The sequence below is a fragment of the Onychomys torridus genome, chromosome 19 (genome assembly GCF_903995425.1).
Source record: "Onychomys torridus chromosome 19, mOncTor1.1, whole genome shotgun sequence".
Classification (NCBI taxonomy): domain Eukaryota; kingdom Metazoa; phylum Chordata; class Mammalia; order Rodentia; family Cricetidae; genus Onychomys; species Onychomys torridus.
This window is the reverse complement of record NC_050461.1, coordinates 45,823,311-45,850,971: the sequence shown is the minus strand read 5'-3', so window position 1 is coordinate 45,850,971 and position 27,661 is coordinate 45,823,311. Positions and strand designations below refer to the sequence as shown.

The 27,661-nt window shown below is 40.3% G+C and overlaps 1 protein-coding gene across 1 annotated transcript in view; it reads left to right on the top strand.

The window, feature by feature from the left end:
• Nucleotides 1–712: 712 nt before the first annotated feature.
• Nucleotides 713–27,661, top strand: part of Ppil4 (peptidylprolyl isomerase like 4) — a 34,781-nt gene continuing 7,832 nt past the window's right edge. The window contains exons 1-11 of the mRNA XM_036169111.1: nt 713–827; nt 5,670–5,737; nt 5,823–5,887; nt 7,056–7,173; nt 7,687–7,829; nt 8,810–8,906; nt 9,737–9,853; nt 13,661–13,785; nt 16,773–16,839; nt 21,361–21,472; nt 24,043–24,139. Of these exons, the coding sequence (XP_036025004.1) occupies nt 758–827; nt 5,670–5,737; nt 5,823–5,887; nt 7,056–7,173; nt 7,687–7,829; nt 8,810–8,906; nt 9,737–9,853; nt 13,661–13,785; nt 16,773–16,839; nt 21,361–21,472; nt 24,043–24,139 (1,079 nt within the window). The 5' untranslated portion in view covers nt 713–757. The remainder of the gene's footprint in view (nt 828–5,669; nt 5,738–5,822; nt 5,888–7,055; nt 7,174–7,686; nt 7,830–8,809; nt 8,907–9,736; nt 9,854–13,660; nt 13,786–16,772; nt 16,840–21,360; nt 21,473–24,042; nt 24,140–27,661) is intronic.

The window sequence follows — 27,661 nt, the reverse complement described above, 5'->3', positions numbered from 1 at the left end:
GATGGCTCAGAGGTTAAGAACACTGGCTGCTCTTCCAGAGGTCCTGAGTTCAATTCTCAGCAACCACAAAGTGTTTCACAACCATCTGTCATGAGGTCTGGCGCCCTCTCCTGGCTTGCAGGCATACATGCAGGCCGAACAATATACATAATAAATAAGTCTTTTTTTTTTTAAAAAAAAAGTGTGTTGTTTTTTTTTTTAAAGATGCCCATTGCATTCCAATATGTCGCACAAAATAACTCCCTGTGCTGCTAAACCATGTACAGTTCTGAGCTACACAATAGTAGGTTAAAAAAAAAAAAATCCAAAGCATGTTAGTCACCTTTTCATGCAGCAACAGGTCACCTGCGGCCTGGCGTTTTTGAAGGAGATGCTTAGAGACTATGGAATCCCCGGGGCCCTCCTCTTACAAGGGCGAGGGAAGACGGCGCGCCGCGGGTTTGGAGGCCTCCCTGCTCTCGGGTGGATACGATACCCCTACCGAATGGCCCTCTTGAGGGACAGGCCTTTTATACGGGTCACCAAGGGCGACGCAGACCCTTCAAAACGACTCCACGGGCCGTACGACAGCCCGCACCAGCTGTCAGCAGCCGGGCCCCATCGACGCGCTCAGCCGGTTGCCGGAAGTTGCGCTTCCGGGGTGGGCGACGGCGCTCGCGGATGACGTCGCCACACGCGTCGCGCAGCTAGCGACGTCAGGCGCCGGCGACGCCTGTCACTGCCGGGGGGGTTTGTTCCGGGAGGAGCAGCCGGCGCCATGGCGGTTCTCCTGGAGACCACTCTGGGCGACGTGGTCATCGACTTGTACACCGAAGAGCGGCCGCGCGGTGAGGCCTGCGTCCTCCGCGCCCTGGCGGCGGGGCCGCGAACCCGCCGCCCAAGTTCCCTTCCCTTCGCTGTTTCTGGCTCGAGCTCTGTCTCGTAGCGGGCCTTGGCTTAAAAAAAAAAAAAAAATTGGGGTGTGTGTATGTGTGTGTGTGTACACAACTGGTTCCCCGTGGTCCTTCTCGAAGGGCTGTGGCTTGTGGGGTGGGTGAGGTGGCCCGCATAGGCGATGCCCATGGCTTTCGTCCCTCCGCTGTGCTTTCTTTTTACACGTGAGAGGAAAAGAGCTAAGCGCGGCTTGACGTGAGCGTCATTGGTCACGATGAGAGCAGGCAGGGTGGTGTTCGGGAGGGTGGCCGTGGCATCCCTCCTGGTTACATGGCTCCTGGCGTCTGCCGGTGTGGGTAGCCGGCCAGGCGCCAGGGGTCAGCTGGAGTTTAGGCGTCTCATCTGGTAGAGCCCGATTTTTCCACGGAGGGAGAACGAAGCCAGGGACGAAAACTAGCTTTTTTTCGGAGATGAGTGGCAATTGAGGTTTTCTTAGCAGTCTGGAGATTTTTCTGGAAATAGCAAGAAATTTGGCATGGCTGGAACGAATTGGTGTGTGGGATGCAACAGCTGCCACCGACGTGCAGTCAGGTTAGGTACTGGTAGGTCAGGTTCTGAGTAGTCTTATGTGTCTTGCAGATGGTCACAGCACCTGAAGATTTTAGAAGTAGGATTACAGTATGCCACACTTGCCTTGGAATGATAATAGGCCGCTGTGTGGGGCCTGTATCCATTGGGGGAATCGGGAAACCAGGCGAGATTAGCTGTCCTTCCCCTGCGGAATGGAGAGAATGACAGGAACCGCCATAATGCACGCAGAGTGCCTCCTGCCACATACACCTTCTACCCACTCAACTGTTTCTCTCCTCCACCCACAAACACTTCACTTTCTCCTGCAGTCTTCCGTTTTCTTACTGTTGCCACTGCCCACGTTCCTCCCCGCTCTTACCCTTCGGGGAACTTCTTGACTCTTCAGATCTCAGATAAAACACGAGCTTTTCTGTGCAACGCTCTGAAGATCAAAGTTAATCTGTTCCTTGTGTTCTGCCTGCGATGGTGATTTTATAAATCACAATGGCGTTCATTTTATTAGAACATACACTGAACTGTCCTGGAGCTATGTGCATGATTGTCTCCTTTCCGTAACATGTTGCAAGGAGAGTAGGAACTGTGCCTTAATATCTCCATTATCTGCCGCTCTGAGAACATGTACCAGTGGTTTGGTGCCGTGAGTAATGCATAGGAATGTGTTGTTTTTGCTTAATACTCAGTCAAGGGGTAGAAATGCAACTCAAGGGAGCTTAAGCAAAGTGCTCGGTTGCCTTCTGTTACTGGGATAAGCTTGGGTGCGTAAGGGTGGCTGGATCTGAGGGCTCCAAGGGTTCCAAAGATGCTCTATGGAATTGTATTTTGTCTCTTGATTTTGCGTTTTCTTTCCCTTGAGCTCCTTTGGCACTCTGCATGCAGAGCGGCACTTTACATAATGCATGGACCCCTTTCCCCAGAGTTGTGCACTCCTGAAGAGGGGACAGAGTTATTACACGTTGTTAACATGCAGGAGTTCTGCAAAGAAAGCTTGGGACACCAAAAACATGTCTACCTGTGTGCATATATTTGAAGGAGAGTGACTGGGCATCTAGTTTTGTGTATACTTACTTAACAGTCAATAGTAAGCCTATCCACATGTCCAGATTGATTTTTTTTTTTTAACTTTTAATTGCTGAAAATTTTTAAGCAAGCCAGGCGTGGTGGTGCCCGCCTTTGATCCTAGTGAGTGTATTCCTGACAGCCAGGACTATACAGAGAAACCCTGCTGAGGGTAGGGGGCACTTAAAAAAAAGAAAAGAACGTAAACAAACAAAAGTAAAGGTAATCAGTAAATGAAATCTTAAGTACCCATGACCAGCTTCATTACTAGTTGTCAACACATAGCTAATTTTGTTTCCTTTACAGCATCTCCTACTGGACTTACTTAATCTGAAATTACTTTAGTGTGTATCTATAAGAGGAAATAACTGGAAAAAAGTACTACATGGTAGCACATGTCTGAGAGTCTAACCCAGGCCCTCCTGCATGCTAAACACTGACAATGAACATGCCCCCACCCCCATCTTTCTCCTTTTTACTTTCTGCCAGTCCAAGTCTCTCTTTTTCTTCTCCTCTTCCTTCCTTCCTTCCTTCCTTCCTTCCTTCCTTCCTCTCTCCCTCCCTCCCTTCCTTTCTCCCTCCCTCCCTCCCTCCCTCCCTCCCTTCCTTTCTCCCTCCCTCCCCTCCCCCCCCCTCTCTCTTTCTCCTTTTTCTTTTTTCCTTCTTTTTGGTTTTTCAAGACAGGGTTTCCCTGTGTAGCCCTGGCTGTCCTGGATCTCACTCTGTAGACTGGGCTGGCCTCAAACAGAGATCTGCCTACCTTTGCCTCCTGAGTGCTGGGATTAAAGGCCTGTTCCATCATGCCCAGTTCTCTTTTATCTTTAAAAATATATATATATACAGAAAATATATAAGTATATTATTTTCTGTGCATGTGTGTGCTTGCAGATTTGCCAAGGCACTCCTGTAGAGGTCAGAGGACAACTTGGGAGTCCGTTCTCCTTCTACCATGTGGGTTTCAAGAATCAAATGTAGGTCATTAGGCTTGACAGTAAGGTCCCTTATTCGCTGAGCCAACTCACCAGTCTCCAAGTTCTCTTTTTAGATAACGTTTTTTAATTGGTACATAAAATTGTATCTAAGATGTACCATGTGTTGATATATGATACAATCAAATTCTTTTAATGTTTACCTTAGGACTCCATGGAGTCTTCTCACTTCCCCAGCTATAAACATTTTTTCTTTTTAACTCTTGTGGCATTTTAAAACTACCTTTAAAAAAATCTTTTTACAGAGCTGGGTGTGGTGGTACATGCCTTTAACCCCAACACTTAACCCCAACACTTAAAGCAGAGGCAGGCGGATCTCTGAGTTTAAGGCCAGCTTGGTCTACAAGGGAGTTCCAGGACAGCTGGGGCTACACAGAGAAACCCTGTCTTGGAAAAATAAATAAATTACTATTTCAGTGTCATAGATAGTATTCTCAGAAATACCTAGTGTTGTCATTATTTAATTGTTGAGTTGTAAGGACTTTCGTTGTATTGTTTTTCCCATCGGCTTTTGAGACTGTCTTCCTTACTGTGTATCCCAGACTGGTCGTAGTTCATGGTTCTGATTCTCCTCAGGCATGTACTATCATACCTGGTTATGACCCTAGTTTCATAAATACAAATTCATTGAAGGCAAGGAGGCTTATGTATGTTGCTTTCTGTCTGGTTTCTTCGTGTCTTAAGACGGTGTTAGCATCGATTTCTGTTACTAGGTTCTGAGTTCTTCAAGAGCATGGACTGTAACTTAATGATGTTTGTGATGGCAGTGCCAAGCGTCTAGAAGACTGGATTAGTTATTCTTCTGTTGTTGTGATAAAACACCATGACCACAATGTGATGTGTGGAAGAGCTTGTTACTGTTCCAGAGGGGCAGTTCATAATGGTGGGGCAGGATGTCAGCATTCGGCTAGATTAGGCAGCTGAGAGTTCACATCTTTAACAGAGCACACCAAGCAGGGAGAGTGAACTACAAGTGGGATCCGGCTATGAACACTCAAAGCCTGCTCCCAGTGGTGAATTTCATTTGGCAAGGCTCCCATCCTAAAATGTCAGTAGAGTCCTCTAAAAGCGGAGGATATGGAAGACATTTCCAACCACCACAAAGGTACACCATAGTTGCTTATTGAATATGCAGGTGAATTTATATGAGATTGTTCATGGTAAATAAACGTTTTTGCAAAGCCCCTCTTTTTTGTGTGTGCTGCTGGAGATTGAACCCAAGGCATCAGGAATGCTTGGCAATTGCTATTCCTGTGCTACACCCCCAGTCTGTGAAATACTTTTTTTTTTTTGAGCTGAGGATTGAACCCAGGGCCTTGCACTTGCTAGGCAAGCGCTCTACCACTGAGCTAAATCCCCAACCTGAAATACTTTTTACTAATTGTAAAACAAACAAAAGTCCCAAAGGTATTTGATTTTCTCTAATTTACATAATCTGTATTCATTTTCATACATCCTGCCAGATTCCATCATAGCATCACCTGTACCTTTTCCCTTAAAAGCCAATCTATAAATAATCAATTGCTTATTTCCAATGTTAGCTCTGATGTCTAAAAGTTCATAAGAAAATAAAATGGTATTGAAAATATATACCTTTTAATTTTTCTTTATTTTTGAGACTGTCATCCATGTATGCCATACAGTGAAATATGAGCATATAAACCCCCATTTCCTCTCCAGCTCCTTTCATATCCCCTCTAATATGTCTCTCTTCCTACTTCATATCTAGCTGGTACTACCACATGTGCATGGGTGTGGAACCATCCACTGCAGCATGGGAAACATACCAGTAGCTACACCCTCAAAGAAGTTGACTTTTATAAAGGCTTAGTGCCCTTTTTTATGGCTTTGGACTTAGCTTTTTCTTTTAACAGTTGTTTATTGTTTGTATATGAGTGTGTGCCACAGCATGCTTACAGAGGTCAGAGAGAACTTCTGGGAATTGGTTCTCTCTGACATGTAGGTTCTAGGAATTGAACTTAGGTTTTCAGGTTTGGCAGCAAGCACTTTTACCTACGAGCCACCTCACCAGAACCTTTGTTTTTCTCTTAATAAAAATGTGAACGTAGATATTAAATTGTACTAATTATGCTTTTACAAGTTTGCTTAAAACTGAATTTTTGCTTTCTGGCAATAAATTTAGTTTTTACTTTCTTTCAGCTTGCTTGAATTTTCTGAAGTTGTGCAAAATAAAATATTACAATTATTGCCTTATTCACAATGTACAGGTGAGTTGGTAGATATTTTTCATGCTCTTTGTTATTGGAAACATATAGCAAACTGTGAATTAACAGATAATTCTGTATGTTATAGAGGGATTTTATCATACAAACAGGAGACCCTACAGGGACTGGCCGTGGAGGAGAGTCTGTATTTGGGTAAGTTCTTATGTAATGTTTCAGTTAGGGCTCCATTGCTGTGATAAAGCACCATGATCAAAAAGCAAACTTGGGGAGGAAGGGGTTTATTTATTTCAGGTGATTCTCCATTAATAAAGGAGGTCAGGACTGGAACTTAAGCCGAGAACTGAAGCAGAAGCCTTGAAGGAACAGTTCTTACTGGCTTGCTCCTCACGACTTTCTCAGTGTGCTTTCTTATGCAAACTGGAACTATTTGCCAGGGGTGGCACTGACTCCTCTGAGCTGGGCCTTCCGACGTCCTCATTAATCAAGAAACTGTTCTATACACTTGCCTACAGACATTCTGATGGAGCCATTTTCTCAATTTAGGTTCCTCTTCGTGAAATCCTTAATTCTAGCTTCTGTCACCTTCATAAAACAAAACAAAACAAAGCCCAACCAGGACAGTATATGTGTGTGTATTTAGAGACAGGATTTTATGTAGCCCAGGCTGGCCTTGAACTCAGTCTCTGTCAAGCTGAGAATGGGCTTGAACTGGTCTTCCTGCCTCCATTTTCCAAGTTCTAGGATTAGAGGCATGCATCATTACGCCTGGCTTTACATGCTAGCCATTGAACCCACAATTTATGCATTTGAAACATACCCTCTCCTGATTGAGCTATATCCCCACCCTCTTTATTTAATTGTTCTTTGATAGCTTTTGAGATTGGGTCTTATTCTGTAGCCCAGGCTAGCCTGGAATTTACCATGTAGCTTAGGCTTGGCTCAGATTCAAGATTCTCTTTTTTTTTTTTTTTTTTGGTTTTTCGAGACAGGGTTTCTCTGTGTAGCTTTGGCACCTATCCTGGGACTCTTTCTGTAGCCCAGGCTGGCCTCAAACTCACTATGTAGACCAGGCTGGCCTGGAACTCACAGAGAGATCTGAGTGCTGGGATTAAAGGCATGCACCACCGCCCAGCCTCAACCTTTTATTTTTAAATAAGACCAAAGTATAATTGCTGTAGTTCAATCTTCATGTTAAAATATTGCTCATATTCTAGGGTAGTTCCCTAGGTTCCCAGAATACCTGTAAGAAGAAAGGAGTATTTGAATCACAGTGGGATATCTGTAAAGACAGTTACACTGTTACAGTATCTGCATTTCATTTTGATAGTATGTAGTTTATAACTTTATTGTATACTTTCAGACAACTGTATGGTGACCAAGCAAGCTTTTTTGAGGCAGAAAAAGTGCCAAGGATCAAGCACAAGAAGAAAGGCACTGTGTCCATGGTGAACAATGGCAGTGACCAGCATGGATCTCAGGTGAGGACCTGGATGGAGATGAGCTTTGCTTGGGCATGAAGAACTGGACGGAGCCCGTGAAGTTATCTATTCAAGTTACTCAGTAATGAGAGGATGTACTAAAGGACAGTTTTTAGGGGAAATACCAAGTTATTTCTTTTCTACATTAAAAGGGGGGCCAGAGAGATGGCTTAATGGTTAAGAGCACTAACTGCTCCTCCAGAGGACCCAGTTCAATTCCTAGCACCCACATGATTCCTAGCACCCACAGTGCTCTGACACTCTAGGTCCAAGGCATCTATCTAATGCCCTCTTCTGGCTTCCATAGGCACTGCGTGCACATGGGGCCACACCACACTTCTGTTTATCAGGGGACATCTGTGCACCTGTCAATAGAAACACAGTCTTTTTTATTTAGTGCTAGAAATAAGTGTGCAAGAATTGATACAATAAATGTAGAGTCTTGGTGTGTTCTTTAGAGTTATACATGATTTCAGAGTTATATATATTAATATTATGTGCCTTTCGGTCTAGTTTCTTATTACTACAGGAGACAATCTAGATTACCTTGATGGTGTTCATACTGTGTTTGGTGAAGTGACGGAAGGCATGGACATAGTTAAGAAAATCAATGAGACCTTTGTAGACAAGGATTTTGTACCATATCAAGACATCAGGTGTGTTTACCTTCACTATCTTAACGTATTAGAATGTTTTAACACTGTGATATTGAACATGTAATGGCATGAATGAGACTTCTCCACATAGGACTAAAACCTTAGTTTCTTTTCTTTTCCTGTGATAAAATACTCTGACTAAAGTAACGTAAGACCTGGAGGTGGCGCACGCCTTTAATCCCAGCACTCGGGAGACAGAGCCAGGTGGATCTCTGTGAGTTTGAGGCCAGCCTGGTTTATAGAGTGAGTTCCAGGACAGCCAGGGCTACACAAAGAAATCCTGTCTCAGAAGAAAAAGGAAAAAAGAAAAAGAAAGAAAATCCCTCACAGGCATTCCCACGGACAACATTAATCTAGACTCCCTTTCCACGTGTCAGATCCTGTCAAGTTGATGATTGAAATTAACCGTCACAACTAGTTCCAGAATAATTCTAAAGTGTGAATTAATATGAGATCATTAGAATCCTCGTAAAAAGGAGCTTTTATTTTCTTTCTCTTGTACTGATTGTTATATTGGTAAGAATTACTGTTTCAGTTTTTTTTTTTTAAGAGGCAGATTATTAAAACAGGGCACAAGTCACAAGGTTTAGAAATTTACTTTTTTCTTCTTTCTTTCTCTCTTTAGTTTTTCATGTGTGTATTTTGAGTCAGGGTCTCACTCTGTAACCCAGCTTACCGGAAACTAACTTTATAGTTCAGGCTAGCCTCAGACTTGTGATTCTCTTCTCTTGACCTCCTGAATGCTGGGGATAACAGGTGCCAGCCATCATGCCCAGCTTAATTTACATTATAAAGTAATACAGAACAATAATATTGAAGGAAATACAGTGCAGCTCATTTTTAAAAGTATACTGTAGGTCAGTAATACCCACCGTGTGTGTGTCTTTGGACATTAGAAATACTTATATGTTAAAATCTGTGAAAAAATAAGTATGGATTCTAAAATAAATGTATCATTTGACTTGAATTTGTTTTGTAAGGATAAATCATACAGTGATTTTAGATGATCCATTTGATGACCCTCCTGATTTATTAATTCCTGATCGATCACCAGAACCTACAAGGGAACAATTAGATGTAAGTAGCACCTTGGTGTTGTTTGTTTTCTTTCTTTTGAGACAGAGTCTCACCATGTAGGCTTGGCTGGCCTGGCATTTTGCTGTGTAGTCCGGGCTGGCCTGAAATTTATAGAGATCTGACAGCCTTTGCCTCCCACATGCTGGGATTAAAGGAGTGCTCACCACACCCAGCTAATAGCAGCACATTTTTTGTATAGGTATATTAAAACATTTCCTTCTATTCCTTATCTTGTTTATCTATTATACTAGAGCAAGTTTAGAATTCTTTTCTCTCCCACAGAGATGCTTATTTTTGTAGTTGTTTCATTATTTCTTTAATTTCGCTCTTTAGTTTCTATTCTACCAGACGTCTTAGTTCTGAAACCTCATATAAGCAGTGCTTTGGGAAGGTTTTCTATCACCCAGCTCTAGGAGAATAGCCCCAAGGTCAGACTGAAGGTCAGACATCTTATACTTTTTAAGTGGGGATATTCTGGAGCCAAGCTAGACCCAGGCATTTATGTGGACTGTAAAGAATGTTCTCCCAGGCACTTTCAAGTGTAAATTTAAGGTGGTCACAAGGCTTTCTCAAAGCTGAATTTATGGTTGAGTTTGGTGTTTAATTGTACAATTATGTGTCTCTTCCACTGAACACTTAGTTGGATAATAGTATCTATATAAACATTTCATTTGATTTTGCAGTCAGAAGCCAGGTCTGGGAAATACTCTAGAATTAATTGAAATGAGTTCCCAGAGGTTCGTAAGTTTCTATTCTGTTAATGTCTGATAGGCTAAGAATAAAACATGGTATCTTCCATGATGCTCAGATCTTTAAATTCTGTTTTACAGAGTGGTCGAATAGGAGCAGATGAAGAAATTGATGACTTCAAAGGAAGATCAGCGGAAGAAGTGGAAGAAATAAAGGCTGAGAAAGAGGCTAAAACTCAAGCTATTCTTCTAGAGATGGTAAGATAATAATTTTGGTCAAATAGTTGTTATGCAACTCACATTATGTCCTTTATGTTATGTTACTTATATAACACATTCTTAGGAGTTTATCTGCCAATAATAAACTAGTAAAAATTTAGTGAGGTTTTCTTCCTGGATTACATTTTATAGGATCCAATAATATGAAAATAAACAGTTTGGTTCTGTTTTTCCATAAATTACTGAGAGTCTTTTTAAAAGCTGGGAGGGGTTAGGTGAGGTGGTAATTGAAGGTGCTTGCTGACATGCCTGATGACCTAGTGGGATCACCAGAACACACATGGTGAAAGGAGGGAGCCACCTTCTGTAGGTTGTCCTCTGACCTCTATATGTACACCATGGCATGCACACACCCACATTCACATACACACATCACACACACACATGCACAAGTAAATGTAAAAATAGAAATTAAAAAATAGGAGATGGCTATCTAAGTTATAAATATTTGTTGAATTTTAGTTTTCATATAATTTTTGAACATTACTTATTTGACTGCATTTTATGTATATTAGAGAATAGTTTATTTTGAGCTGTGAATCATTTAATTCCCTATAACGAATCACATTTCTTTGGCTAGCTATATCAGCCCAGGTAATTATGTGTATGTGTGTTTGCATGTGAGTGTGTATGAGCACAAGTGTCCATGGAGGCCATATGTGTCAGGTCTTCATGGAGCTGGAGTTACAGGTGGTTGTGAGCCTCTTGATGTGCATTCTGGGAACCAAAATTAGGTTCTCTGAAAGAGCAGTGCACACCCCTAACCACAGAGCCATCTCCCCAGTCTCTTGCAAGCTTTTTCCCCCATTAACTTCCTTCTTATTTGTTTTTCTGTCCTTTATGGATTTTTATTGATTTGTTTTTTTTTTTTCTCTTTTGTGTTATGATTTTTAAATTTTATTTTATTTTATTTTATTTTTTGGGAGATGGGGGTCTTACTGTGCTTCTCAGGCTAGTCTCAATCTCCTAGGCTCATCAGCCTACCAAGTAGCGTGGAGTGTGCCGCCATTCCTGGCTGTGATACTTCTCATCGGACATAGTTAATAGACAGTTGCTGCCTTTGACAGGCTTCAGAACTGTTGACCAGATTTATGACTTTGTAAGTTACAAAGAAGTGCTTAGGTTTCTGCATTTCAAGATTTTCTTTTTGGTATGTTTATTCAGTAGGCAGTTCTTACATGATCATCTCAGAGTTTTCAAATACTTACAGCTGAATATTGTCCTCAAGTGTTTGTGGGAAATACATTTCCATCCTCATGGCTCTGCCTCACTGCTACCCTCTGTGCTCTCTAGTAGGAAGTGCAGCAAGTGCACTACAGTGTGCTCCGTGTGGTGCAGCAGCTGACTTTGATCTTGACTTTAGTCTGCAGAAAGTAAAAGGCATAGGTTGAGACTTTAAGGGAAAAAACTATGTAGAAATTGTGGTTCCATATTGAAAAGCAGTATGGAAGAAATTAGGTATTACAAATCATACAAGACTAGATTCTACATAATCATATTTTCAAAAATTCAGTAACAAACAAAACTAAATAATATGTTTCTTAATGATGTATGTTGTAAACATCTTAGACTATGAAAAGGAATAGCCAAAAAGGAAAAAGGTGATCTTGTCGGGTAGTGGTGGCACATGCCTTTAATCCCAGCACTTGGAAGGCAGAGGCTGGCAGACCTCTGTGAGTTCCAGGATAGTCTGGACTATTACACAGAGAAATTCTGTCTCAACAAAACAAAACAAACAAAACAAAACAAAACAACAACAACAACAAAACAAAACAAAACAAAACAAAACAACAAAACAAAACACCCAAAAAGCTGGGCAGCAGTGGTGCATGCCTTTAATCCCAGCACTTGGGAGGCAAAACCAGGTGGATTTCTGTGAGTTTGAGGCCAGCCTGGTCTACAGAGTGAGTTCCAGGACAGGCACCAAAACTACACAAAGAAATCCTGTCTTGAAAAAAACAAAACAAAACAAAAACAAAAAATAAAAAAAGGGGAGTGTGTGGCTGGCGAGATGGCTCAGAGGTTAAGAGCACTGGCTGCTCTTCCAGAGGACCGGGTTTCAATTTCAGAGGTCACATGATAGCTCACAACCATCTACAATGAGATCTGGTGCCCTCTTCTGGCATGCAGGCACACATGCAGGAAGAACACTGTAAACATAAAAAAATAAATAAATCTTTTAAAGAAAAAAAGATCTTTGTGAGAGAAGCAAGGACAGTGAGACCAGAGAGTGCATTTGTTCTTAGCCAGATAGTTTTTATTTCATTTAATTTCATTCACTCATTTTAAAGTGCATTGTTTTTATTTTGTGTATGGGTGTGTGTAAAGGTCAGAGGACAATGTGCCAGAGTTAGTTTTCTGCTTCCACTGAGGATCCAGCTTAGTTCATCAGGTGGCAGGGGCTTTTACCTACCCACCGAGCCCCAGTGGTTTGTATTGTTGTGCTTCAGAACCTATGCTTTACATCTTATTAAAAATTATATATCAAACACTTAAAAAAAAAGAAAATAGGGATAATTTGGGACTTTTGAAGCCAGGATAGATATGGATTCATATCCTAGCTATAACCCTTTTGATTTCACTGTACTTGCCTTTAAAGTAGAAATGTGCTTGGTATGATGGCACAGGTCTGTAATCTCAGTTCTCAGAAGGTGGGGATAGGAGGACCACACGTTTGAGTCCAGTCTGAGTTCCAGTAAGATCCTGTCTAAAATATAAATAAATTTGAAAAGTAAATGAATAGAAATTGTGGTATTGCTTGAAGAATTAGCAGTAATGACTTGTCAGTATCAAGTTAGGTAAAAACATTAGCTATTAGTATTGTTAATACCTGGAAAAATATAGTGTCCGAGTTTTTTAATTGAAAAAATTTATTACATTTTGTTTTGTGTGTATGTGTACATGCATGTCATGATGTGCATGTTGAGCTCAAGGGACAAATTTGGGGAGTTGTTTTTTTTTCCACCAGGTATGTTTACTGCTGTAAAGGTGATAGAACCTGGGAGGATGGAGTCAATAAATGAGGTGGAATAAAGTCTCTTACAATAGCCAACTTATTCAGAGCATCAGACAATTTATACTCTGCATGTTAAGAGGAGTCCCGAGTAAGGTGTACAATCACAAGGACAAGCTGCACATGCAGCAAGCAAACTGCATGCAGCAAAAACATGTTTTTCTTTTTCTTTTCTTTTTTGAGACAGGGTTTCACTGTGTAATCATGGTTGTCCTGGAACTCGTTCTGTAGACCAGGCTAGCCTTGAACTCAAAGAGATCTGCCTGCCTCTGTCTCCTGAGTACTGGGATTAAAGGTGTGCACCACCACTGCCTCATGTTTTTCCATGTGGGCATATAAACAAATAATACGAGCCAAGTTGTAATGAGTAATCTGAAGTCAACTCACTCCTAGCCACTACACTTGGGAGGGGTACGAGAGTACAATCCAGGAACAAATTCCATGTTTTTGAAGAAACTGAGGTCTTGGTTTCCTGGAGTTTTCTTACAAGCACTCAGAAATCTCATCTACTCCATTGTTGGACCATATTCTGACATATCTGAGTCCTAGGAATCGAACGCAGGTCATTGAGCTTGGTGGCCAGCCCTTTTACCCTATGAATCGTCTTTCTAGCCCTTGGAAGGTTTTTTAGACTTTTTTTGACTCTGAACCTATAGTTAGTTCATGATGTAAATTTAAATGGTTCTAGCAAATCAGTGTCGTGGACTTGGACAAAATATTTGGAATAGAAACTAAAAGAACTGATTTGTATGCTTGATTATTTGTAACTTTAGGTGGGAGACCTACCTGATGCAGATATTAAACCTCCAGAGAATGTGTTGTTTGTATGTAAATTGAATCCAGTGACCACAGATGAGGACCTGGAGATAATATTCTCAAGATTTGGACCAATAAGAAGGTAATCCCAGGATTAGTGAAAGAGAGATTTGGGAATATCTAGGTATTAATTGATTGGTGTGGATGTTTGTTTTATTTTTTTGTCTTTTTGAAACAGGGTTTCATTTATAGCCCTGGCTGACCAGCAATTTCTATATAGACCATGCAGAACTTGAACTCATAGAGATCCTCCTACCTCTGCCTCTTCAGTGCTAGGACTTAAAGCCCCATTCCACCATATTCAGAAGAGGTTTTCTAATTACACATTTTTGGTGAGTTTGTCGATTTTGAGTGAATTTAAAAATTTTTGTTTTTATTTTTTTGTGGGGCTAAGGATCAAACCTAGGGCATCATGCTTGTTAAGACATGAGACATAGTCCCAGCTCCTTTGGTGAATTTCATACTGGTAATTTTTTTTTTTTTGCCAGAGCCAAGAACCGAACCCAGGGCCTTGCACTTACTAGGCAAGCGCACTACCACTAGGCTAAATCCTCAACCCCATCATATTTGTAAGGTGTGTGTTTCAACAGTAGGAAAGACCAGTGTGTTTTCAGACACATGCACAAAATAAATATTTGAGTGATTCTTCAATTCTTAACACATTTCACAATAAAATATGAGTTGAGCAATTTGTCTACTTGTATAATATTCTCAACAGCCTTATTTAATATTTAAAATTTAAAATAAAATGCTTATTTAAATTAACTCCTAAAATTATTAGCAATTTATGTCAGTATTAAAATTTCCAAGTTTTATGTGTTTATTTTTGAAACTTATCGTGTAGCCAAGGATGACTTGGAACTCCCGGCCTCCACCTCCTGAGTGCTAGGATTATAGGTGGCTACCACAGTCCCTTTCTGTGGTTCTGTGGAATGAGCCTAGGGCTTCTGGCTTCTTGCATACTTGGCAAACTCTTTATCAGTTATACTTTGTGTCCAGCTGTGTGTGGTGTGTGTGTGTGTGTGTGTGTGTGTGTGTGTGTGTGTGTGTGTATGTGTGTATGTGTTGCATGTGTGAGTGCACAGGTTTTTTAAGATAGGGTCTCACTATTGTAGCCTGTTCTGGCCTTAAGCTTATCTTCCACACTCATGAGTGTTGGGATTATAAGTTTGCATTACCATACCTCAAAAGCAAAAAATTGTCATTTGTTGTGGGTTTTATTTTTATTTTGCCTGTGTAGGTATGTAGAGGCCAGAGGACAACCTGTGTGTTTTCCTCAAGCATTGTCCACGTTCTTTTTTTTTTTTTTTTTTAGGCAGTGTTTCTTCCTGACTGGTGCTCACCAAGTAGGCTGCTCTAGCTAGCCACACTGAGTTATAGGGATCCACCTGTCTCCTGTCTCCACCTCTCTAGTACTAGGATTACAAGCTTATACTATTGCACACTCAGGTCCCTATGCATTCAAGGCAAACACTTTATAAACTACCAGACTTACTCCAGTTAAAATCTTTTTCTTTGGTTAATTTCCCCTATGTTATTATTATCATTTTTTAATCATTGAGTATTTAATTTAAAATGTTATTTTTTTAAAGTATGTGTGTCTGTGTGAATATATGCCACATGTATGAAGATGTCCTTGGAGGGCAGAAGAGGGCACTAGAGTTATAGATAGTTGTGAGTCACCTGGTGTGTTGCTGGGAGTGGAGCTTGGGTCCTCTGGCAGAGAGCAGCAAGTGCTCTTAACCATTGAGCCATCTCTCTTGCCATTATTATTGTTGTTGTTGTTGTTATTTGAAAAAATGAACTGGTACTAGCTTTTTAGAAAATATATACAGCTTGTAGGAGATAGTTTTCTCTCTCTTGTGGTTTTTTGAGACAGGGTTTCTCTGTGTAGCCCTGGCTGTCCTGGAGCTTGATCTGTAGCCCAGGCTGGTCTCAAACTTAGAGATCCATCTGCCTCTGCCTCCCGGGTGCTGAGATGAAAGGTGAGTGCCACCACCTCCCAGCTAAGATGGTTCTCTTCTCCCATGTGGGTGCCAGGAAGTGAACTCAGGTCATCAGTCCCAGGAGCAAGTGCCTTTACTGTCTGAACCATCTTACGGCCCCTCCCCTATATTATTAATGCAAAAATATGCAAAGCTAGTCAGAGGAGACTATTTTCTAACTGATTAACATGTCCTACATTTAGGATGTTCTTTCATTTAATGTTTTAAAAATGGTTCATATGATACATGGGGAGAGACAAGCCAGCCATTTTCAACTCTACCTTCTTGACTTTTTCCCTTGATATTGTTTGGCGAATTAGTTCTGTGTGGTAACTGTACTTACAGTGTTTGAGCCTCATAAAAACCCAAAGCCTAAATTGTGGTGACTCGTGCCTTTAATCTAAGCACTTGTGAGACAGTAGCAGGAAGATCTCTATGATCAGGGCCAGCCTGGTCTATATAATGAGTTCCAGGCTAGCCAGGGCTACATAGTGGGTCCTTGTATCAAATTCAAAAGCATAAACATACTAATAAACACTTATATATGTAACATATTCTTTAAGTCTTTTATGTTTAGACTAAAAAGGACTTTAGGATTTAAGTTTTTTCTGGACATGATAGTGTACACCTTTAATCTCAGTACATAGAAGGTCAAGGCAGGAAGATTGCTGTGGGTTTGAGATTACCTGGGTTTTATAGTGAGTACTGGGCCAACCAGAGATACACAAGACCTTGTCTCAGAAATGTAAAAATGAATAATTTTTAAATGGAAAGAATTTAGCAGTTTACTTTTGTTAAAAGGAAGCCTGCCACCACCTCCACCACTATAGCCTAGTTTGTGTATTTGGAATAGAGTTTAGATAATTCAGTTACTGGATGAATGAGCTGTGTGTGTGTGTGTGTGTGTGTGTGTGTGTGTGTGTGTGTGTGTAAATAGAATTGTTACTGAAAACTTTGAAGCCATCTCTGAGATTAGTAACTGGCTTATTTTGTTCTGGCTTGAAGAATAGGAGCAAATAGTTTCTTTTTCTTTTTCTTTTTTTTTTTTAAGTGACTTTTCAAAACCATTTTTTTCTTTTTTCAGTTGTGAAGTTATCCGAGATTGGAAAACAGGAGAATCCCTCTGTTATGCTTTTATTGAATTCGAAAAGGTATGTCATAGTTTAAATATACCAGATTTTGTTTTTTTTCTTATTTATTTGTGTTTTGAGGATGGGTTCTTGCTGTGTTGCCTTGGCTGATGTCACACTAATTATCTTCCTGCTTCAGCCTCCCAGGTGTCTGACCAGAGGTGTGCACCACTGCACCTGGCTGTTTTGGTTTTGAGTAGTCTTTGTTTGTTTTTTGAGGCACGGTCTTTTCTGTGTAACAGCCCTAGCTGTCCTGGAACTCACTTTGTAGACCAGGCTGGCCTCGAACTTGAAGAATCTTAAAATTGAAAAATTGTAGTACTGTTTTTTTAGTATTGTGTTTTTCTTTAGACATCTACGAATGTTAACTTTATCAAAACTTTACATTGGGAATAAATTCGACATTTACTGATGTTACATATGATGTTACATATGATGTTTACTGTGGGTTCAGGCACAATTTGTCTGAACATAATTGTTTTAGAAAAAGTTCTTCACAGACTGTTTATTATACACCTGAGTACCAGGAAAAAGAAAATGAGGGAGTCTTAAGATCTAGACATTCATCCAGGCTCGGTCACTGGCCAGCTACGGGGCAGCGCTCACTCACTTACTCTTCTTCCTGAGGCTTTTCCTCCCTTAGAAGTGAGTGAGAGGACTGGCTGAGAGAGCTGCTGCTCCGTCTGCAATGGTGATGAGAGTTGGTTGGCTGAGTGCTTACTTCAAGTCAGACATTTCCTTACTTTCCTGTATGTAATATGTGCAACTCTAGGAGATGGATGCTATCTTTTTTTCCAAAGCCAAAGCCAAAGCAAAAGAGGGTGGTCCTGTGGCTATTCAGCATCATGGACCTATTGGATGTCCTGGCTAGGATTTGAGTGTGGATGTGTCTGGCACTGTTCCCAATGAGTTTAGCCATCTACGCTGGGTTTTATTGTTAGTTTGTTTTGTTTTGTTTTGTTTTCAAATGTGGCTTTGGGCCAGTTAGTGTCTAGTAATGCCTCATTGCAAGTTATATTGATTCCAAAGTATTTATTGAATGTTTTCTGTATTTTAGGCACTGTGTTAAATCCTGGGGGTTCAAGATGAATAATGGAGGATTAGGAAAAGCATACATGTAGCAGATCATACCTAGATACTGTGTCATATATACTAAAATTTATATTTGTCAAGGTTTATTGGTGCCAGCAGAAAAGAGAGCTTTACTTTTGGCTTACAATAGAAGCTTTTCATCAATCTGACTGTTCTCTCATCGACATCTATTATTATTGCTTACAAGTAATGTTTCATTTGTAGCATGGAGACTGATGAAAGCTCTGTCTTTCAGTTTCCTGCAGGCAGGTCATTTTCTATGGATACATAGTTCAGGTCAGCTTTAGGGCAGAGAGTGAACACCCAACATGGGTGCTGGCAACCAAACTGTTCTCTGCAAAAGCAGGAAGCTCCCTGATGACCTGCTCTCCAGCTTCTGTAGTAATGCTTTATCATGGTTTGTTTCACACTTCCCTGCTTGAGTACTTGTTCTCTCCTCACATTCATTACCATTTGGATGTGTGTGTGTGTGTGTTTGGGGATATGGAACTGAAGGCTGATCCTAGGTATCTTACTTTAATTGCTCACTACTTCGTTTACTGGGGCAGGATCTTGCTAAGCCTGTGGCTTGCTGATGGGTTGGGCTAGCTTGCTCCAGAGAGCCCGTCTCCACCTTCTGATAGGTCGTCTACCACACCCACCTGGCATTTCGATGGCTGAGGAGGCAAACTCTGGCCCTCATACTTGTTCAGCAAGTGCTTTTATCCACCGAAACATCTCCCCAGCTCAGATATACTTCAAACAAACAAACAAACAAATTTTAGGAGCTGGAAAGATGGCTCAGTGGTTAAGATCATTGGTTGTTCTTCCAAAAAATCTGGGTTCGATTCCCAGCACCTACATACTAGTTCACAATTGTCTGTAACTCCAGCCCAAGGAGCTCCACCACCCTCTTGTGGCCTCAACGGGCATTCTACACAAGTGGTACACAGACATATAGTCAGGCAAATGTACATATAAAAAATAATATCTGAAAACCCAGATTTTATTATTGTTGCTATTAGTATGGGGGGATACAAACATACCACAGCCTGCACGTGGAGGTCAGAGGACAACTTTTGGGAGTTGATTCTATTCTTCCATCTTGTTCTAAAGCAAGGTGTCTCATTTCTGTCTGCCATGCTGCATACTTGAGGTTAGCTGACCCTAAGCTACCAATAGTCTCTTGCCTCTACCTACCATCTTGCTGTATTAGTGCTGGGATTACAGATGAGTAGTACCACCACCACATTGGGCTTTTTCTTGGGTTCCAGGGATAAAACTCAGGTTGTTAGGCTTGTGTGGCAAGCACTTTTAACCTGCTAAACCATCTCATTGGCCCAAATGCACTTGTAAAACGAAGAACATATGCAAGATTTGTCTGCCCTTCACTCCACTTTTGTGCCATCAAGATTATTTATTAGGAGGTTACTTGCTTGCTTTCCTATTGCGTATCCTGCCTTTTATTGTCTTTCAGGAACTCTTTATATTATGAATGCAAGCTCTTTTTAATATGTTATATATATATCATATATCATACATACATATCGTTTGTTCTGTGGATTTCTCATTTCCTTTCTTTTCTGAGACATGGTTTCTCTGCCTAGCCCTGGCTATCCTGGAACTTGCTGGCCTTGAACTCAGAGATCCCCTTGTCTCTGCCTCCTGAGTACTAGGATTAAAGGCGTGTGCCACCACTGCCTGGCCCATCTTTTGTGTGTGTGTGTGTTTCATTTCCTTTTTTTTTTTTTTAAAGATTTATTTATTTATTATGTATATAGCATTCTGCCTGCATGTGTCCCAGCAGGCCAGAAGAGGGCACCAGATCTCATTATAGATGGTTGTGAGCCACCATGTGGTTGTTGGGAATTGAACTCAGGACCTCTGGAAGAGCAGTCAGTGCTCTTAACCGCTGAGCCATCTCTCCAGCCCTCATTTCCTTTCTTAATGGTATCATTTGATAAACTCAAAAGTAATAGTTTTAACTTTGCCCCATTTGTCAATATTTTCTCAACATGGCCTCTAAAAATTCTGCTTATTCTAAAGACCTGAAGATATTCTCTATACTCTTTTTAAAGATTTATTTAATTTTATGTATATGAATGTTTTGTCTGTATGTATGCATGTGCACCACCATTTTTGTGCCCGGTGTTCTTATAGGCCAGAAGAGGGCATTGGACTCACTGGAACTGGAGTTGTGGGTGGTTCTGAGCTGATAGGTGCTAGGAACCCAACACAGGTCCTCTACAAAAGCAGAGAACCTACTAAGCCAGCCATCTCCTCAGCCCCTCTCTACTGTTTTCATAAACCATGCTGTGAGGTAGGGTCTGCTGTAGGGTCTGTGCCTCTGTGTTCCACTGTGCTTCATTTGTCTTACTCATGTGACTCAGCCCCACTAAAGCTCCTGTTCTCAGAGCTCTGTGGGGCCATTTTTGTTCAGGCATTCATTCATATGTGTTTAAAGTCTGGTTCTAGGTGCTGGTGCCATGCTTATGTTAGACATCTTGTAGTGTGAGTTCCTTAACTTTTTGTTTGTTTGTTTGTTTTGTTGTTTTGAGATAGTACATACTTCACTATGTAGCCCTGGCTGGCATGGAATTCTCTATATAGACCAGGCTGGCTTGAACTCACATTTCATTTGTTGATTATGGAGTATTTCATTAGGCCAGCATTCTGTAATCAATTACAAAAATATTTCTGCATTGAAACAAATGACCAGTCATGCTAAGTTGATTTTGAAAATGGTCATAGTCCCCCATTAGATCCAGATACTGCTGCCAAATTTCTAGGGTTTGGTTGTGGTTTGGTTTGGTTTCTGGTTTTTCGAGACAGGGTTTATCCGTATAGCCCTGGCTGTCCCGGAACTAGCTCTGTAGACCAGGCTGGCCTCAAACTCAGAGATCCACTTGCTTCTGCCTCCCGAGTGCAAGGATTAAAGGTGTGCCACCACTGCCTGGCTTGCCAGAAGTTTTTGTTTGGTTCTAGAGATCCCAGCCGTTCTTTGTGCATGGTAAGCAAGTGTCCTACTTCTGAGCTATCCCCAACCCCTGCTAAATTACTTTTAACACCAAATTTATGAAGACAACATTCACTTTGGGGATATAGTATTTTTGAGTTTTGAGTAACTAGCATTGTAGACTAGTATCACCCAGGTGGTAAGTGTATGTGTGTCCCCTACAGTCAGACCGCCTCAGTTCAAATAATGGTTCCGACCATTGGCTGCTTTTATACTATACCTCATTAAACTAATGTTTTCTCATTGAGATAATGGAGATGATAAATAGATGGAGCCTCAAAAGATTATTACCAAGGTTAATTGAGATAGTAGATGCAATACATTTAATATCTGGTAAATAAGTATTTGAATATTAATTTTAGTAATAATAGCCTTTTTGTGTTTACAGTATTTGTTCTAGTTGCAGAAATCTTTCCTATAAACATTCATGCTTGAGTTTTTGTAATCACTAATAGGAAGAAGATTGTGAAAAAGCGTTCTTCAAAATGGATAATGTACTTATAGATGACAGGAGAATACATGTGGATTTTAGCCAGTCTGTTGCAAAGGTTAAGTGGAAAGGGAAAGGTATGTTGGCTTATCTCCTTTTATTGATGTTCTGCTTCAGGGATAGGTGTGTGTGTGTGTGTGTGTGTGTGTGTGTGTGTGTGTGTGTGTGTAAATACATATATAAGTGCTTTAATTTTGTGTTGTTAATTAAGGGGAATGTTAATAGAATTCAGGTCACTTAGGATTTTGTAAAGCTGCTATCTAGAGTGTGTGTATATATGTGTTGACGGATGATAATGCCTGTTTTTAGTGTTTGCTTATATTGTAAGCTATTTCAAACTTCCCATTGAAGACATGATCTATTTCTGAAATAATTATGACTTTTTTGATAATTTGATTCTTTTAGATGCAACCTTCTTAAAAGTTTTGTTTCTTGTTGTTGTTGTTATATAAAATTCTCTTCCACTCCTCTTCTTCCCAGTTTCTCTTCCCAGGAGTAACCAGTTGCCTGTTCTTTCTACAGCCATTCTTTGTATACACATGCATATGTTTTTCCCTCCTCATTTTAAAAAGAAGCGTTCAAAGGATACAGATTACATTACTCAGTATCTTAGAGTCCCCGTTGATAATGTGTCTTCAGAGCGCGTTTAATATGAGTATATGTGCTAGTTTGTTCTTTTCATTGGCTACTCGGTCCTCCTTTAAATGTGTGTCATCGTTTACTGTCTGAGCTCCTCCACGGGCTGTGTGTGTGTGGCATTGCTCACATCTGCTGTATCTCTACATGTAAGTCCCTGATGCAGGCATGCCAAACTAAAGTTTGGATCTGTTATATGCTGGATCATGAGTTTATTTTTTATTTTATTATTATATTTTTTTAGTTTCAGATTTTTAAATTAAATTAAATTATTTTGAGACATAGTTTTTCTGTGGAGTCTAGGTTGGCCTCAAACTTAGTGTCCTCCTGCCTCAGTCCTCTGAATGTTAAGATTCTAAGTGTTGACTCCCCACCCTAGTTGTGAATTTTTTATCTCGTGAACTTTGCGTATGTGTGTGCCTGTGCATATGTGCCAAGGATTGGGCACAGGAGTCCCACAGGTGCTAAGGATGTGTGTGTCGTTGGACTGTATTCCTAGCTGAGTCTTAAAAATCATTTTTAACCCTGTTTTTAAGGGGTCTCACTTAGGGTTGAGTGTTGTAGGCAGAGGAGGTGGATCTTTGTGAGTTCGAGGCCAGATGAGTTTACATAGCCGCTTCCAGGCCATCCAGGGCTACATAGTTAAGGCCCTGTTTCAGAAAAGGAAAACAGCAACAACAAAGAAGCTTTTCCTTTGGCAGTTATTCACATGTAGTGCCACATTTTCCTAGGAAAATGAAGATTTCCTTTTCTTCTTCTTTAAAAGATTTATTTATTTTCATTTTATATGTCTGAATATTTTGCCTGTACATGTGTATGTGCACTATGTGTATGCCTGGTGCCGGCAGAGACCAAAGTGTTAGATTTTCTGGAACTGGAATTACAGAGAGTTATGAGTCATCATGGAGGTTCTAGGAGTTGAACCCAGGTCCTTGGCAAGAACAGTGCTCTTAACCATGGAGCCATCACTCCAGCCTCAAGATTACTCTTTCTATGCCATTTGTAACTTGTTTCCCGTGATTCCACTGCATTTAAAAATAGGGAAAAGTAGGGCTGTTTGGTGGCAGGTGGTAGGCTTTAGAAGAGGGAGAAGTCAGTTACCTGAGCTGGCAGCTGGAAGGCCCTGGAAGCTGGGTCTCTGACAGAAGAAGTGACTTGGATGGTGGTCCTGTGCTCTCCGTTTCTCCTGTGATTCCTCCCTGCTGTTGAAATACACCATCAGTGCTCTGTTGAGTGCTTTGTGAAAGTGAATGGATTTTTAAAAAAATTTTTTATTAAGGCCTATAAAAACCCAGATAAATATCTGGTCTCTGTGAAGAACTTTCTTCCTCCCCTTGTCCCTTCACAACGGCCTTCACCTCACCAGAAGCCGTGCTGTGTGTTTCCTCAGCACACACTGCAGGGTTCCCAACCAGGGCCTCCCTCTTTGTCTTCTTGTTTATAGATCAAATTCATTTTCAGCCCACTGCTTAGAGGGCGTAGATTTTCCTCTGATCCACAAAGAGAACTTTTTAGTTCACAGTTGGATCATAATGCTGAAGAGTCAGCTTCTCTTGTGGTTGAAGGAGAAGCTTGTTCCAGCTTGGCACACCAGTCTCACCAGACTGATAAAGTAATGGTGGAAATTAGCATGGTGTCCATCCCTGTATTCTTTGCCAGACTGGCCACTTGTGTTTTTACATATTATATAATTACAGTTTTATGGGGGAAATTACATGTCTGTTTAGGTGTAGTGTTAGCTGCTGGCTCGATGCACTGTTTGAACAGTGTAGTATGGGTGTTTGATTTGGATGTTGTAATGCTCATATATGTCTGTAGATGGCAGCATGTGACCACCAAGAAAACTGAACATGCGCTTTGAACTAAACTAACAGCAGAGACAGGTTTGCTGTGTTCTTTTGTCCTTCATTTCTTCTGCTTCTCCGTGTGTGCCTTGTGTAGCCCTTTGTGATTTATAAGCTTGTTAGTGTTTCCTTATGTGATACTAATTTTTTCCCCTCTTAATAAATAGGTGGGAAGTACACCAAGAGTGATTTCAAGGAGTATGAAAAGGAACAGGATAAACCATCCAATTTGGTTCTGAAAGAAAAAGTAAAGCCCAAACAGGAGTATCCTTTACAAGAATCGTGTGCACATCCGTCCACTGTGTGGATCTTCGGTGAAGGTCACAGCTTTCCAGTGTCTCCCGTAGACTTGGCTTTTTCATTATACTTGGTATTATGGAGAAAGTTAGGTTTGAAAGAAACTTAAGCCTAAATATTTTACCTCCTACTCTTACATTAAATACCTTCCTACTTACCCAGTGTTCTCAAATGATCTTCAGGTAAATTTGTTATTTTTATATATACTAATGTTTTGTGTTATTCCTTCTCCTATATTTAATTTCCTTAGCCAGATAACAAAATCTTGTAGTTCTTTGTCACAGAATTAGATTGCTTTTTTTCTGCATAATACCTTGTCATTTTAGCAACAAAGATTTGCTAAAGCTTTGTTTAGGGCTCCTTCTTGCTCAGTGCAAGAGTTGACATTTATAGGATTAAAAACAATTCTATTGACTTGACCATGTAATTCAGGTTCTTCCAAGTTTTACGTTGAGACAAGTTAAAAAGCAGTGAAACATACTGTTCGCATTATGTCATTTTTATTTGTTTGACTGATTTTCCCATTATAAATCTATCACTCTACACATTGCAAAGGTCATCTCTTTGGCAATCCTGTCTGGTAAATGGCATCTTTGTTTCCTAGTTTCTGTTGATGGAAAGGAGTTCTCTTTTCCTGTGTTACATAGGCATGTCTTCTCCAAGTATTCATCAAGGAGAGATGAGTATCAGGTTGACCTTTAGAGATTCATGCTTTAAAATGTGTTGCCTGTCTGCACAAAACGTTGTGATGTGTTAGAGTCTGAAGAGAGCTGACAGCAGCAACCTAAGAGGCTTCACAGGCAGCCAGACCAACAAGCTGAGGTCGGTCCTTACAAAAGGATATTAGAAGGCATGTGATTAAAGCTTAGAGTCATAAAAGGCATAGATGGATATGTGCACATGTTACCTTGACATCTGTGAGGTTAAGTTTAGGCTAATCATTAAGAGGGGAGTGTAAAGGACAAATAAAGGAAATGCAGCTACAGAGCATAACGCAGAGATGTTTACCATGGAGGTTGTTCTGACTATAAGGAAGTCAACGTATTATTTTAAAGTTTGTAGCACCAAAATATTTTAATGAATGCTAGGCAACCACTCTACTAATTGAGCTTACTCTAACCCTTGCTGCTGTTTTCTTTACCCATCATTTAGAAAGTTTAAGAGGGTGGGGTGCATGCATGAAGTTCCAGACAGGATTGTTTGACCCTAGTTCAGGATTAGGCTTGGTGACTTACTAAGAACCTCATCTTAAAAAAATCAAGTGTATGTCTTACCTAGTGCAATCATATATCCTCCTTTTCAAACACATGCCCCTCACACACAACTGAAACAAAATCTCACAATTTTATCTTTTTTTTCTGACAGTGCTTGGGATTGAACCAGGACTTTGCTCATATGAGGCAATCGCTCTACCACTTAGCTACCCCCCAGCTAACAGTATTTTTTTAGGTGCTATTCTCTATTTCTTATTCTACGTGACTTCCAAAATTGTTAGTTATGAACCATAAATTCTACATCTCATTGCTGAATTATGACCTTTAGATTGAAGAACACTGGAAATAATCAGACATAGTATAAAAGAGTAAAGAAATTGTAGATAATGAAGTAATAACGGGACTGGTGGTCTATCTCTGGCTATCTTATGGAAAGCTAAAAAGGATATTGTTCACTTTTTGGTCGTTTATATATATGGGATATGTACAGGAAAAGCCTAAACTGTGCTACTATGAAAACAAACATTAAAAAAAAAAAAAAAAAAACAAACAGACATTAGATTCTGGTCCTTAAAGGACATGTCCATGTTAACTCTAGTCCCAGATGCAACTAAAATAACACTTTGTGCTAGGCTTCCTCATATTCCTCACATTCCAGAAGTCAACCTACAGAGAGCAACTTAGAGATTATTTTTACACTAGGTTTATGCCTTCTCTTACTTATTTTTTGAGACAGGGTCTAACTATATAGCTGCCCTAGAGCTTACTATATAGACCAGAGCTTACTCTACAGACCAGGCTGGTTTCAAATTCAAAGAGATCTGCCTGCCTCTGCTTTCCAAGTGCTCAGATTAAAGGTGTGCACCACCACTGCTCAGTTTATGCTTTCTTTCTTTCTTTTTTTTTAAGATTTATCTATCTATCTATCTATCTATCCATCTATCTATCTATCTATCTATCTATCTATCTATTTATTTATTATGTATGCAGAAGAGGGTGCCAGATCTCATTACAGATGGTTGATGAGCTACCATGTGGGTGCTGGAAATTGAACTCAGGACCTTTGGAAGAGCAGTCAATGCTCTTAACCTCTGAGCCATCTCTCCAGCCCTATGCTTTCTTTTATTCTAAGACTTTATATTACATTAGAGAAATTTATTATTTCTGATTTAAAATATTATTATTATTGTGCTAGGATCAAACCCAGGGCTTTCTACATGATGGCAAGCTTGCTACCACAGAGCTACACCCTTGGCTCCAATTACAATTACAATTTAAGTACTATTTTATATAAAATTAGAAAAGATTTGCTCACTTCTGTCACATACACAAGTGGTGCTTTTTTTAATTTTTTCCTTTCAAGCCTGTATCTTTCACAGTTTGAAGTTAAAATTACTGTTTTATGTATGTGGGTTCCCACTCTTTCCCTAGGCAGGGCCTACTTTGTAGCCCAGGCTAGTCTCAGGCTAATCTTCTTTGTCTCAGTTTTCTGAGTAGCTGGGATTATTAATGTTAATGAAATTTTTAAAAAAGTTGTTTTTTAAAATTATGTTTTATATGTGTGTGTGTCTATGGATAGGTATGTGCATGTGTGAATGTGGGTACCTGAAGAGGCCAGAGAGGATGTCAGATCTCTGGAGCTGGAGTTACAGGCAGTTGCAATCCAGTTGACAGGGGTGCTGGGACAGAACACAGGTCCTCTAGAAGAGCAGCTAGTACTCTGAACTACTGAGCCATTCCTTATGTCTATGTGGTTTTGTTTGCTTGTTTGTTTTGAGACAGAGTCTCACTATGTAGCTCTGCTGCCCTGGAATTTGCTACATACGCAAACTCATAGAAATCTGCCAGCTTTGTCTCCTCAGTCCTGGGATCAACCATACAGTATTTTGACTTAAGCTTTTTTTCACTTTTAATTTTCATATGGGCCTTCCTAGCTTTTAAAAGTAGTTATTAGTAACTCCTTTTATATTACATCATGCTATGATACTAAAATATATTTTATTATATATTATTAAATATTGTTCTCATTTTCTGATAATTAAAAATAGTTCTAATATGTATATCTGTTTTCATGTAACTTGGTTTTAGTTGCTATAAATTCTTACAAGAATTTCTGCATCATGACTGTTTACTGCTAGATTCTCTCCTAACTGACCTGAGAAGAGTCATGCAGTGTACCTTCTATCTAAAGAGTGTCTCTGGTGTTGGGGCTCATAATAATACCTTTAGTTTTTCTAGTTGATGACAGCCCTCATTTTCTAAATTAGGGTGTTTT